Raw genomic sequence first — 13,874 nt, forward strand, 5'->3', positions numbered from 1 at the left:
CAATTTCATATTTGTACATATGTTATATGATTCATCCTTAGTGAAATACATATTTTTAATATACTCTCTGCAACGAGGAATAAAATATTGAATATCAGAATAAATAAAAACAGATACATTAAAAACATTAATTAGATTTCACACCTATTCTATAAAATAACTAAATTCAAAAAGTAACGGAAGTTATTCTTTCCAAATATCCGAGGACTCATCTACGACATAAATACTGACAATAAATCAGATGAATTATAATGTACAAATGGTAAAAGTCATGCAGAATCACGTACAGGTTTTTCTTCTAATTAGAAAAGTAATTTTGCTATAAAACTTAGGTGTTTTTTTTTCAGACTCTTTCTAAATTAAAATTGGCACGAAGTTTTATAAATGGATAGGGTGTTGCTAAGTGACATTATACCGGGGGTATGTAATATAATAGAACCAATGATTAAGATATTGTACTACTACTTACAAACTTGTAGTTTCTTAAACCGTTGTCCTGATAGGCCTACACAAAATGGCTCCCATACACAATATGAATCATAATTATCAATGCTTATTGCAGACATGAATTACGATAATTCAGTTAAAATATCACAGTGTGAAAAGAACAATGGTGAAAATGTGAATTTTTATTCAATGAATAATTTTCAGTATTTCACTATGAAAATGTAACTAGAAAAATGAGACACAATATAATAATATTCTAACAAGAAAGTCTGGCAAAGAAAGAAAAGAGCCTCATGTGATCTCTGTCTGATTGACATTTCCACGTGACCTTGATGCATATAGGTAGACGTGTCGGGAGCTCGTGAATGCGAATTGGTGTGAGGTATTGGTGGCAGTTGAAGGCTTTTGTTTACTTTTAAACCTTGCGTGGAACTGAACTGACGGGGAAAAACTACTGATACAATAGTGGAATTGGACATCTGATAACGGAGATGGTAAGCCATTATAGTCCTCGTTATTTTGTATGATCTGAAACTACTTGAGTGCACGTAGCTGACTTAATGTACATGTGTCTGCACCTTAATGGTGAGCATTATTTTAACAAATGTAATGCATTTATGTTAAGGGGTTCGCACCTGAGTTTTATGGTATTGTAAATTTTTTGGGGAAGTGTATTTTTGATTTCAACACCGAAGGAGAATTAGAAAATTAAACAGAAAAACTGGGGGCATATCTAGTGCTTGTTATTAACGTATCGGTTTTCAACTCGACCCTTTTGCACTTACCCTGGGTACTCGAGATTTATGCGTTTTAAGTTGATTCGTCTGTTAACACAACATCAACAACACAAATCAAACATTATATGAAATAAATACATTTTTGCGTTTCATATATGTATTATATAATGTCTTCTAACTATACAGATACATAAAAAGGTTTAATACTAGTATATTGGAAATAAATAATTACCTTTTTGCACTTGATATACGGAAAATTTTGAGTTTAAAAGAACATATTAGGAGTAATATCAATTTCTAAAATTGCATATAAATTACAAGTATTATCTTCAAATTCAAAATGGAATTCATAAAAATGGGGATTATAAATAAAAAATTTGAAGTATTGGCCAAAATACTGAATTTATATACAAATTTTCGGGTAAATTAATTTAGACTTTTATCAGAATCGGTGTTCTGTTTGGAAGAAAGATATCAACCAAATAAATGAATAAGTTCCAAGGCTTAACTACTTGTATAATAAATTATGAAATATAGTGTACATGCATCAGGATATATTGGATAAACCGTCGTGCAGATTTAGAACTTTTCCTTCCAAAATATAGTCCCTGTTAAACATTTTAAAAAATTGAATTGACACTCTTTTCCCCAACTGAATAAGTATAATAGATGCACGCTGTTAACTACATGTATGTTTGAACCAATGAGATAAGAATTAAACCAGTTGCAGTATCCTGCGGATTTGTGTTTAACAGCTGAGAAGCTAACTTCTTTAATTAAAATTCCCGTTTTTCTTTTAAATGTTTTTTTTTTTTTTTTTTTACTTTAATGGGTTTAAAACAAATATATGCAAATAATATATATTTCTAATCACGTAAGGATATATTACGGTTGTAACCTTAAAGAGATAGTAAAGTTGTTTTTTTCTTTCAAATAATTAATATTATTAATGTCATTTCCTGTAAGGAATAACAGTTATATGCATTCATCTGTATTTATTTTCAAGTTTAAAACGATTATAATCTTCAACATTACATTTGTACGCTCCCCGAATTTTTCCTCTTGCACAAAAATTCAAATTACTATGTAGGTTGGCTCCATGTGCAACGTTAGACGAAAATGCAATTATTTCAAAGTTGATAAATACCAATCATTTATCCTTTTAAAAAAATAATATTAGAAAGGAATACAATGGTTTGGGATGAGAAATATGAGCTTTAGCATTTCGTTAAAGTTTATCTATTTTCTTATCTATTCAACTTATTAGTTTGTTGCATATCTACATTGTTTTGTTTTGAACATATTTCATTGATGAAATCAAAAGGATTGGGAACAAGTTCTAACAACTTACAAGTCCCTCTCCTAAAATATTGCAATATGTCATGCAAGGTAATAATTAACATGTAAAATATACAATGATTAAACGAATCTGCAAGTTTCTTCTATGGATTTATGAAAAAATTATTTATATTAGTTTGCAGAGGCAAATGACATCACTGCATAAAAACAATTCTGTATACATGTATATCTACATAACTTCGCTTATTGAAAGACATCATGAAATTTACCTATTTGACTTTCCACGAATTTTTATTCATGTGATGTCGTAGGTGTTTGCAACATCTTTATTTCATTGAAATGTGTGCATGGTAGAAATATATCTTTCGGAGGAATTTAATTCACTGGGTATATTAAAAAAAATCCTGTCAACGGCAACATTATTCCGAAGCTGGTATATGCATTTCGCTATTGTATGTCTATTACACAATGATTTCCTTGATATTCAAAATTCAATTATGCATATCTATAAATCATTGTTAAACTTTTGAAATTAAAATTTTGTAATTTAACCAGTTTTTTAAATGTATTTTCTACCATGCTGTTTAATGAAATTGTGATATTTTCTGACGTTGACCTATACATCTGTTAATGTATGTGTAAATCTAACTCATAAAAATGCAATTTTTGAACTAGATCTTTATACTTAACCTACTTTACACGTATTGTCCTATGTCTAAACCATATAAGTGTGTCATTCTGTAAATAGAATTCAGGTTAATCATATACCATTAATTTACAGAGCATCGGACGAACATTTCCCATCCCCAAAACGATTATTTTTTTGTGGTTGAAATCACTTGAATCACTCGCGTGTATACACATGAATTGCAGCAAAAGTCAAATGCAGTTTTTAAAAATCCTTTTGCATGTCGGATATGCATAAATTGTACACTTGATGAGGATTTAACAATAGGCTAAACCTCACCCATGCATAATGTCTTTTTCAGTAGATGAATATATTTTCGTCGACTAGATCTACACTTTGTGATAAAACAATGTATGAGAGGTGCTATAATTGACATTATAAATCATACTCTGTAAATTGTAGATATAAAGGAAATAGAGAAAGAGAGAGAGTTAAAAAATAATAATTACGTTCTGAAAAGTTTTACGTAAAAAACACAATGTTATCTACAATGACATCAAGACAACACCCAAGAAACAGATCATATATGTTTGCTTCGTTGATTTTATTTTTATTTTTACAATTTATAATGTTTTTTAAACTTTTATTACAGGAAAACAAGACAGTTTGTCAGGGGAATACAAGAGTGCATAAACCTGCGAAGTTTAATGTTAACACTAGAAGAATGGCAGTGGCAAAAAGCGAACACGTACAAATAAGTATGGAAACAGATAATCAAAACTTATTCATTCTGTTTTCGTTTTAGTTATTCATAAAATCAATTTCAAAGATTTCAAAGATTAATTGCTATATATTTCTTATACACTTCACGTTCAAATTAAGGAAGTGTATACTTTTATTTCAGTCCATGTTGAAATTTGCACAACATGTGAAAATGTTTGGATAGTCAAAAACATAAGACATGTCTTGATTACGTATGTCCTTGATAATGAAAAAGTCAAAGATTTCGTACAGTGGTATCAATAATGTGATTATGTATACATATATAAAGCTAAATTAGTGAAACGTATTACTGGAATAAACCCTCTATGTTCAAATTTATACAACTATTAAGTGTGAACAATGTTAAAGAACTATGTAACTTAGGAAAATTTATTTGTAAAGCTCTTGAACTAAGAACAGTCCATAATATGTAATTTGTTTCGTCATTCTCCTTTTTTTACTATCATTATACTATTGTATTTACATCTGCTAGATGTCTTTGTAAGAATTGACCGTTTATTTTCAGCTTTGTAATTATTATCCATGTTCAATTTTGTTATGATGCTATCAGATGTATGTCTTTCGCAATAAAGGTATCTATTTATTTATTTAATTTATTACGAACATTTTTGTTTAATTATTCTAGAGTTATGTATTCTAACAAAATCCTATGCTGTGTAACACGTTCTCCATTGAAATAGATCCTGGATACCATAGTAATACGATGTAATGCATCCAAACTATTATAGCATCTTATTATAATATAATTAAATGAAAGTTATCCTAAACGTTGTACTTTCAATAGGCATTCAATCAAAAGGTAAATATAATGAACAGTGATCAATCTCATAACTCCCATACACAATACAAAATTAAAAGTAGGACAAAAACAGACCCCTGGACACACCAGAGGTGGGATCAGCCTTGGGGAGTAAGCATCCCCTGTCGACGGACCGGTCACACCCGCCACGAGCCGTTAGCTCTATATCTTGATCAGGTAAACGGAGCAATCCATAGTCAAAATCAGTGTATAAAGAATGGTTCAGCTAGTTTGAAACACGTCAGACAGTATTTGGTTTAAACTATATTTATTAATTGAATAATTCACATGAAACAAACAAACAAACAAACTTTATTAAGATGCAATAGAATTCGGAAACAAGCGTGTAGAGTTGTATAAATCCGTCTCCTATATTACATGGAACAATGACACAAAATCGCCCTGTAGTTAGGGTATAAATATATATACGATTTTTCATTCTTCATTTCAGGTAGTACTCTACATCGTCATAATGGCTGATTCCCTTCTAAAACATGGATGAAAATATAAATATCAGCAATATCTATCTATTCATTTTAAAAATACATCGCCTAGTTGTGTAGCTCAGTAAGTTAGCACGTCGACTGCTAAACTGTAGATCGCGTATTCAAGTCCTGCAGGGGTTTTGAATCCCCCCCACCCCCCCCCCCCCCCCAGATTGCTTTCTACTAAGACTGCATTTTATTTTATTAAATAAAGTGCATATGAAAGTTTTCAACTTCAAAATATTGTGGTACATATCCTCCACTTTTCATCCATATCAAATTTCTCTGGCGTAGCATACCTCCCTTAAGTACAAATACAAATAGTGTTAAAACTTATGTGGTGATACTGTGTGATGGGTTTGTGTGAAATTATGCGCCTCTGTCTGACTACAACAAGACAAAGGACAGAATACAAGTCTAAGTATTACAGATAACAGTATATCACATAATGTTTTTGATAGCATTTTACCCAATGGCAGAATGTATTGGTATTTAGATCAATATAACGACCATAGAATTTGCGAAGTGCTGATTTTAAACGGGACTGCTGAAACTTCTGAAACTTATTTGTCAGAATATCAATGTGACGAAGCCTTATGTTTTGTACATTCATAGTTAACAACGATTCATAAAATGTGAGAAAAAAAACCTTACAATTTGGAGTTGCTACAATACCATACCATGTAAAGGATTCTACCATTGGGTCAGGTGCTGTCTGGCGTGTTTCATACTGATTGTTAGACCGTTCTTGGTACACTGTTTTTAACTATGGATATCTCCGTTTACATGATCTGAATATAGGGCTCATGGCGAGTGTGACCGGTCGACAGGGGATGCTTACTCCTCCTAGGCACCTCTGGTGTGTCCAGGGGTCCGTGTTTGCCCAAATATCTATTTTGTATTGCGTATAGGAGTTATGAGATTGATCACTGTTCGGTATCTTCACCTTTCATTCTAAATGATTGCAAATTATTCTAAAACGTAAATCCTTGCTTTTGAAAAAAAACTTTTATTATAGGGGCATTAGCTGTCATTATGTAACAAAAAATTTGCTGCAATGAGAATTGCTCTATATTAAATGTTACAGTACTAACACCAGTATTTAATTATTTCAAACACGTTTTAACCTCGAAGCAGGCACATGAATATGTAATATTGGTGATTAGATATTTATTGTCCTGCAAGACAATGATTCGTCCTTCTATTTTTCGTTACACTATATAAAAAACGGTTATCTAACGTAGTCTTATTAGGTTTCTCTTGTTTTTATACAAAATAAATGTTCTTAATCAATATATATTCCTATGCCATTGAGCGATTTTGAGGGGGGAAAATTGTTGTCATTACTTTCACAGCTAATCTCCTTTCAAAATATGTAATAAAGGCTACAGTTTTGTGGCTATGATAAAGCAGGATGGAACTTTCCTTTACAGGGTTATCAAAGCAACAGAAGAGCACAGAAGAACCTTATCAAGAGATGGCAAGGATGCTCGGCATCAACAAATCTCCGTAAGAATATGGCAAAATTGCGTCTCAGATAAAAGTGTTTTGTTAACACGAAATCGCTAACATTTCAATTCAAAATAAATCATTGGAAATCACTCTAGGTTCCAAGTTGAGAATCACTGTCACATTTAGTTCTATTTATTTGCTTTCCCGTGATAATTTTTTGTGTGATTTACTCTTAGCAAATAAGTTATATCATTTACTACGAGAAGTTAAAATTATCACAATAAGTTAAATCACTTACTGTCGTTAATTATAGTTTACACTTAGTTAAAACTTTGCTCTTTTAGGTTCACAACAGTTTGTGTTGTTATACTTATTTAAAAAAAAATCACAGTAAGTACCATTTCCAAAAATGATTGACAATATACCTTGCTATGGAGAAAAAAAATGGATGCATTGATTTGAAACACTACTAGAAATATTTTATAAATACAGAGACCAACATACTTTGAGCTCGAGGAATCATATAAAGTATATACATGTACATGTAGATAACGCGCCCTCTGGTGAGAGATTGGTATATAACGCTCTCGTGTAGTGTATATCGGAGTTACGTACTTACTGTTGATGTGCCGTTTATTCCCATAACCATTTGTACATTTTGTAACATGAAGAAATTCTCTAACGTAAATACATCACAGTGCCAAGCTCTTGTCACCTAGTCCCAGTAGAAAAAGTTACATTGCTACAACATTTGATATTATAAGTATTTTCGTTTTTTTTTTAAATCCAGGTCATTGAGGAAGAACAAGGAGTTTATTTTGGACTCGTGCATCGAATTTATAAAGAGAAGAAAACAGGAAAAAGCTATGTATGAAAAACAAGAGCAAAAAAAGATCCGTATGGAAGCGCTGTTGAAGAAGATGGATATTGTATTGAAGGTAAATATGAATAGTTTACACCACATTCCTAAATCCTAACTGTGTAATTGTATATATTCATAAAATGATTTTTCTTGTAGGTATTGGAATTAAAATGGGAGCTTTGTGTATTGTTGGAAGAGATGAAAGCCAGCAGAGCAAGGGGATAAATGGTGCAATTAAATGTTTTGTTGATATACACACACCATTCCTAATCGTAAGAAAGAATCGCTTCTAGAAAAGGTCTGATATCCATGGAATACAGAACTCGATGATTTGTATTTTTGGTCCATATTTCGTAGTAAACATGTTGTAAGCCTCAATGGGAATTTTAAAAATAAAACTATGTATCGCAAACGCATGTCATTCTTATTGTTGCATTAATTTTTATTTACTCAGTACGCGATTGATTTACATGTATTTCATTGTAACATAAGCTTGATTCTTTATTTTCTTTTAATTTATTTTTCTTTTATGTTATTAAAGGATTTTTGTAATATCGCTGTTGTTATGCTATTGTGGGGTCTGACATGATTGAGAGAGAGAGAGAGAGAGAGAGAGAGAGAGAGAGAGAGAGACTTAATTGGTGTGCTTTTATAAGTGCACAGGTCTTCTTTTGGCTTATCTAAAGAGTTGTTTTTGACAATATCACGTGATATTTGTAGAAGATGATAAAGGCTGATCAATATACACACTTAGCTAGGTTGTTTATCACTGAAGTGCCTGGCAAATAAAATCAAAAACAATTCCATCAGTTCCAAAATCATTTAAGTGAGTTCAATGCTTCTGAGAAAAGGAAGCCTTTCTGAAAAATTAAATCACAGTTCGCAGAATTGTGTGAAAAGTACATGTAGCATCATGTCATCAGCAAATATGCACCATCCGACTTACCGAAATATAGGTGATCAAAAAATGGTGAATTTGTTTTCAATCAGGCTAAGGAGGTATGCTACACCAGATAAATTTGATATGGATGAAAAGTGGAAGAAATATTATGTATATACATTAAGGATATGAAATTGAAAACTTTCATATTTACTTCATTTAGTCAAAAATGAAGTTTTAGTAGAAAGCAATCTGGAAAAAATTTAAAACCCCTGTTGGACTCGAATTCACGATCTACAGTTCAGCAGTCGACGTGCATTTTTTTCTCTTTTAGCAATCGACGTGCTAATCTACTGAGCTACTCAGCTAGGCGATGATTTTTGAAATGAATAGACAAATATTGCTGATATTTATATCTTCCTCCAATTAAGGAAGTCAGACATTATGACGATGTAGAGTACCTCATTATGTACAATGATCGATTGATGATCTATTTGTTAATGTTCCTCTTGAGGATTTTTCACTCATATGGCGACGTCACCATTGCCGGTGTTGTAGAGTGAGCCTTCCCCCATAATGAGCCCCCCCCCCCCCCCCCGGAAGCCTGGCTCTAGAGTGAGCCTTCCCCCGGCTCTAGAGTGAGCCTTCCCCCTCGGGGAAGGCTTACTCTAGAGCAGTAGAACCCCCGGTGAAGTCTCACTCAAGAACCAGACTTCCCCGTGCGAAGACCCACTCTATCACTAGTTGTAGAGTCAGACTTCCCACATAGCAGGACTTTCCCCTTTATTTGTTCCTGGTAAACTACTATCACTTTATGGGGATTGTTTAGATGCCAGGACCTTTTTCAGCTGGGCATTAAATGATTTTGCTTAAATCGTTCATTAAACTCAAGAGAAGAAAACGGTGAATAAAACATTGGAATTGATAAGTCATTTTGTTTGACCCATAGACCTTGAACTTTGTCCCACACAATACCCATGCCTTGGTTCGTTTTAGAAGATTGAAAAATGAAATGAGGAAATTTCGAATTTATGTTTCTTCTTATCTGCGTACAAATATCGGTTATGCTTTTAAACTTGTACAACTTCAGGTAGGTAGGTAAGCAGAGAGGTAGGTAGGTGGGTATAGGTAGGTAGGTAGGTAGGTACATGTAGGTAAAGAGGTAGATAGGTAGGAAGTTAGGTAGGTAGAGAGGTAGGTAGGTAAGTAGGTAGAGAGGTAGGTAGAGAAGTAGAGAGGTAGGTAGGCTGATAGGTAAAGGTAGATAGGTATTGGTAGGTAAGTAATTCCCTGTCCGATAAGCTAAAATTTATTTCATAGTTTGCGCAGGAGGGGATAAAAGCGGGGGCGTCCCTCTAGAGCGAGACTTCAAGAGGGTGGTATGGATCTAGAGTGAGTCTTTCTCTTGGGAGTAAGGTTTATTCTAGAGTAAGTCTGCTGGGGGGAAGGCTCACTCTAGGGCGAGACTACCGGGGGAAGGTTCACTCTAGAGCCATACTTCCCAGGGGAAGGCTCAAAATGGGGGAAGTCTTGCTCTATAACACCGGCACAGGGCTGTAAAATTTAGGCCTATGCTCGACGCTGACGGCCATTGAGCAGGGAGGGATCTTTATCGTGAACTGGACTGAATCATGCCACAACTGCTGTGACGCTGTCTACCATGTAATTCTCAGTAAATGTCATGGAAATATGATAATTAAAAATCCTATGTCAAGTAACACATTCATTTTTTATACGCCCGTCATTAGACGGGACGTATTATGTTATGGCGCTGTCCGTGCGTCTGGCTAGATCTCACACATTTAAATTTTTCTATTTGCTTTCGCCTTGCTTTATTCTAACATTTTTGATTAAAATATATGTGACACCCTCAATTCCATTTCACCTTATTGAATTTTTTTGCATCCTTTATATTCTAAATTAGATAACTTGACATTCTTAATTCTATTGCAATTGCATGATTCAAAATAAGAGTTAAAATTAAGAATGTAAATTAAAATATTTTTAAGGTAACATGGAATTAAAAAAAGAAAGACGTGTAATAAAAACAAAGTTAGAATTAAAACTGCAAGAAGGATGCATACGATTATTGCGACAATTCCTTTCCCAATGTTCATGTGCCGTAAATGGGTCCTTGTAATGTTGCAGTGCTAGGTTATTGATTAAGGACTAAGATTTCATCGCGTTGTTGAGATTTATATTTTCATTCATGTTTTAAAGGAACTCAGCCATTATGACGATGTGGTATTAATGCAAATTGTCAATTTAAAGATGGATGAAGAATACGGGTTAAATGTCCATTCATAAACACTCGCTGACCGGTCGCGGTGACTCAGTGATAGAGCTTTCGCTTTGTACACTGTAACCGTCCCCCAGCTTGAGGGGCACCCGGTTCTGCGATGACCACATCAAACCTAAGATGTAAACATAAGTAGCGGATGCTCATTTGCCAAAAGTTTGGCATCTAGATGTAAAACTTATACGGTACCAAGTTTGATGCACCAGATGCGCATTTCGACAAATAATGTCTCTTCAGTGATCCTCAAGCCGAAATTTTGGAAAATCGAAATAACAATAAAGTTGTAAGAGCTAAAAGGAAAACTAGAGTGCCAAAAAAAAAATAGAGCCAAATTCGTCCAAGGATCAGAGCTATGCATGAGGGAGATAATCCTTAATTTTGAAATGAATTTATAAATTTTATAGATGTGAGAATCACGGGTCTTTCGGATATGACCGGAATTGGCATGTTACAGAAGATGGCCACATATACATGCCATGTGGGTCTTTCAGAGAAGTGTTCATCAACAATACATGTGAATATCACATACATTTTCATATAAATGAGCATATAGTGTGTATTGTAAGAAACAATATACTGTGACGTTTTTCCCTTCAAGGGGATCTAGCCCTTGCCCATTGTCCCAGGGAAATGTATTTAAGTGCACTAATGGCGAGTGTACCCGCTATACAATATCGCACGGCAGATGTGGATGTAGCACATGCAGTGCGAACGCACGAGTTACCTTAACCGTGCCAACCACACCGTTCATAGTGTACTTTGTCCACAAATTATAAAGGGTACTCAAATAAAATCTTGACACAATTTTAAACAAAATGTAAAACAAAGTACAAATAAAATGTATATGGATAAAATAATATAATGTATAAAAGGCGAAAATAACGAACAGTGATCAATCTCATAACTCCTATAAGCAATACAAAACAAGAGGCCCAAGGGCCTAGAATCGCTCTTCTGATAAATTGTACAACCCCACCATTTCTATTCTTAGCCTCTTGGTATTCTAAATCTTTAGTTAAATCCTAAGAATTCAAAAAAAGTAGGTCAATGTGACCTACTTTTTGGTTTACACATTTTGAGAACCCAAGAAATATCAACTGACAAAGTTTGATGATTTTAAGCCAATTAGTATCTGAATATTGAAATATAGCTGTCAAATTCCAATCGTAGGTCATGGTGACCTACTTTTTGGTCAGCGAACTCCGAACATGCAAGACCCATCAACTGACAAAGTTTGATGACTGTAGGTCAAATAGTATCTGAAATATATAAATATAGCCGTCCAATTCCAAAAGTAGGTCAAGATGACCTACTTTTTGGTCGACACCCTTTGAACATGCAAGACGCATCAACTGACAAAGTTTAATGACTGTAGGTCAAATAGTATCTGAAATATATAAATATAGCCGTCCAATTCCAAAAGTAGGTCAAGTTGACCTACTTTTTGGTCGAAACCCTTCGAACATGCAAGACCCAACAACTGACAAAGTTTGATGACTGTAGGTCAAATAGTATCTGAAATATATAAATATAGCGGTCCAATTCCCAAAGTAGGTCAAGGTGACCTACTTTTTGGTCGAAACCCTTCGAACATACAAGACCCATCAACTGACAAAGTTTGATGACTGTAGGTCAAATAGTATCTGAAATATATAAATATAGCCGTCAAATTCCAAAAGTAGGTCAAGGTGACCTACTTTTTGGTCGACACACTCCGTAGACTCAAGATGCATCAACTGTCAAAGTTTGATGATTGTAGGTAAATTAGTGACTGAAATATATAAATATAACTGTCAAATGCCAAAAGTAGGTCACAGTGACCTACTTTTTGGTCGATACACTCCGAAGACTCAAAATGCATCAACTGACAAAGTTTGATGATTGTAGGTCAAATAGTGTTTGAAATATAGTAATTTAGCTGTCAAATACCAAAAGTAGGTCACGGTGACCTACTTCTTGGTCGACACAAACCGAAGACTGAAGACGCATCAACTGACAAAGTTTGATGATCCTAGGTTTTACAGTGCCCAAAATATGCATCTAAAATTGAAAATGTGAAATTCGAATATCTGCAGAATTCAAAAAGTAGGTCACTGTGACCTACTTTTTTTAATAAATATGTTTCAAGGCCTCAAGATACATCAACTTACAAGATTTGATGATTCTAAACCTCTCGGTATTTGAAATAACAACTTAAAATATATCTATAAATGATAAGCCATAAAATTCAGAAAGTAGGTCACGGTGACCTATTTTTCAGTTGACGCATTTCAAGGTCCCATGATCCACCAACTGACAAGTTTTGATGATCATAGGCTTCAAAGTGTCCAAGATATGCATCAAAATTAATTTTAAGATAAATACCTGCAAAATTCAAAAAATAGGTGACCGTGACCTACTTTTTAGACATCTTGACACAAGGTCCTAAGATGCATCAACTGTCAAAATTTGATGATCCTAGTCCTTATAATGACTAAAATATCAAAGATTTAAGGAAATATAAATTTAGGTCAACTTTGAAGTGACCTTGAGACCACGTCCTTTGCCCCAGGGTAATGCCTTGAACAATTTTAATCTACAACATATCCTCATCCTTATGTGTAAGTTTGGTGATAATCTGCCCAGTGGTTCTTGAGAAGAAGATTTTTTAGCAACCACTACTTTTGTTTGTATTTTCCTGATTATCTCCCCATGTTAATGGGTCACATCCCTCTATTTAATATGTATGAAAGCCCTTGGGCCAATGATACCCTGTAACAAATTTGAAAAAAATTGGCCAAGGGGTTCTTGAGTTATAGCCCTTTTTCTAAAAAGTTTACCCACACCGCACACCGCACAAATGACCATAGCATTAGCTCTTTGAGTCTTCGGCTCAGAAGAGCTAATAAAGAGTTGGACAAACAGGAAGCCCTGGATATACCAGAGGTGGGATCAGGTGTCTAGGAGGAGTAAGCCTCCACTGTCGACCGGTCACATCCACCGTGAGCCCTATATCTTGATCAGGTAAACGGAGTTATTCATAGTCAAAATCAGTGTGCCAAGAACGGCCTAACAATCGGCATGAAACACGTCAGACAGCATTTGATCCTATGATAGGTTGTATTGGCAAACTAGATATAAAGACCAAAGAATTTGCAAAATGCTGACTTTAATCGAGACTTTTGAAACCCCTGTACCATCAACTTGTTTGTCTTTAGCTTGCC

General features: G+C 34.1%; 1 protein-coding gene across 1 annotated transcript; it reads left to right on the forward strand.

Annotated features, from left to right (window-relative positions):
• Positions 1 to 771: 771 nt before the first annotated feature.
• LOC130050969 (uncharacterized) lies at positions 772 to 8,048 on the forward strand. Its single transcript, XM_056152019.1, has 5 exons — positions 772 to 941; positions 3,764 to 3,869; positions 6,612 to 6,687; positions 7,421 to 7,568; positions 7,649 to 8,048. The coding sequence occupies exons 1-5, from the start codon at positions 939 to 941 to the stop codon at positions 7,715 to 7,717; spliced, it is 402 nt and encodes a 133-aa protein (XP_056007994.1). The 5' UTR covers positions 772 to 938; the 3' UTR covers positions 7,718 to 8,048.
• The last annotated feature ends 5,826 nt before the right edge of the window (positions 8,049 to 13,874 follow it).

This window comes from Ostrea edulis, chromosome 10 (assembly GCF_947568905.1).
Source record: "Ostrea edulis chromosome 10, xbOstEdul1.1, whole genome shotgun sequence".
Classification (NCBI taxonomy): domain Eukaryota; kingdom Metazoa; phylum Mollusca; class Bivalvia; order Ostreida; family Ostreidae; genus Ostrea; species Ostrea edulis.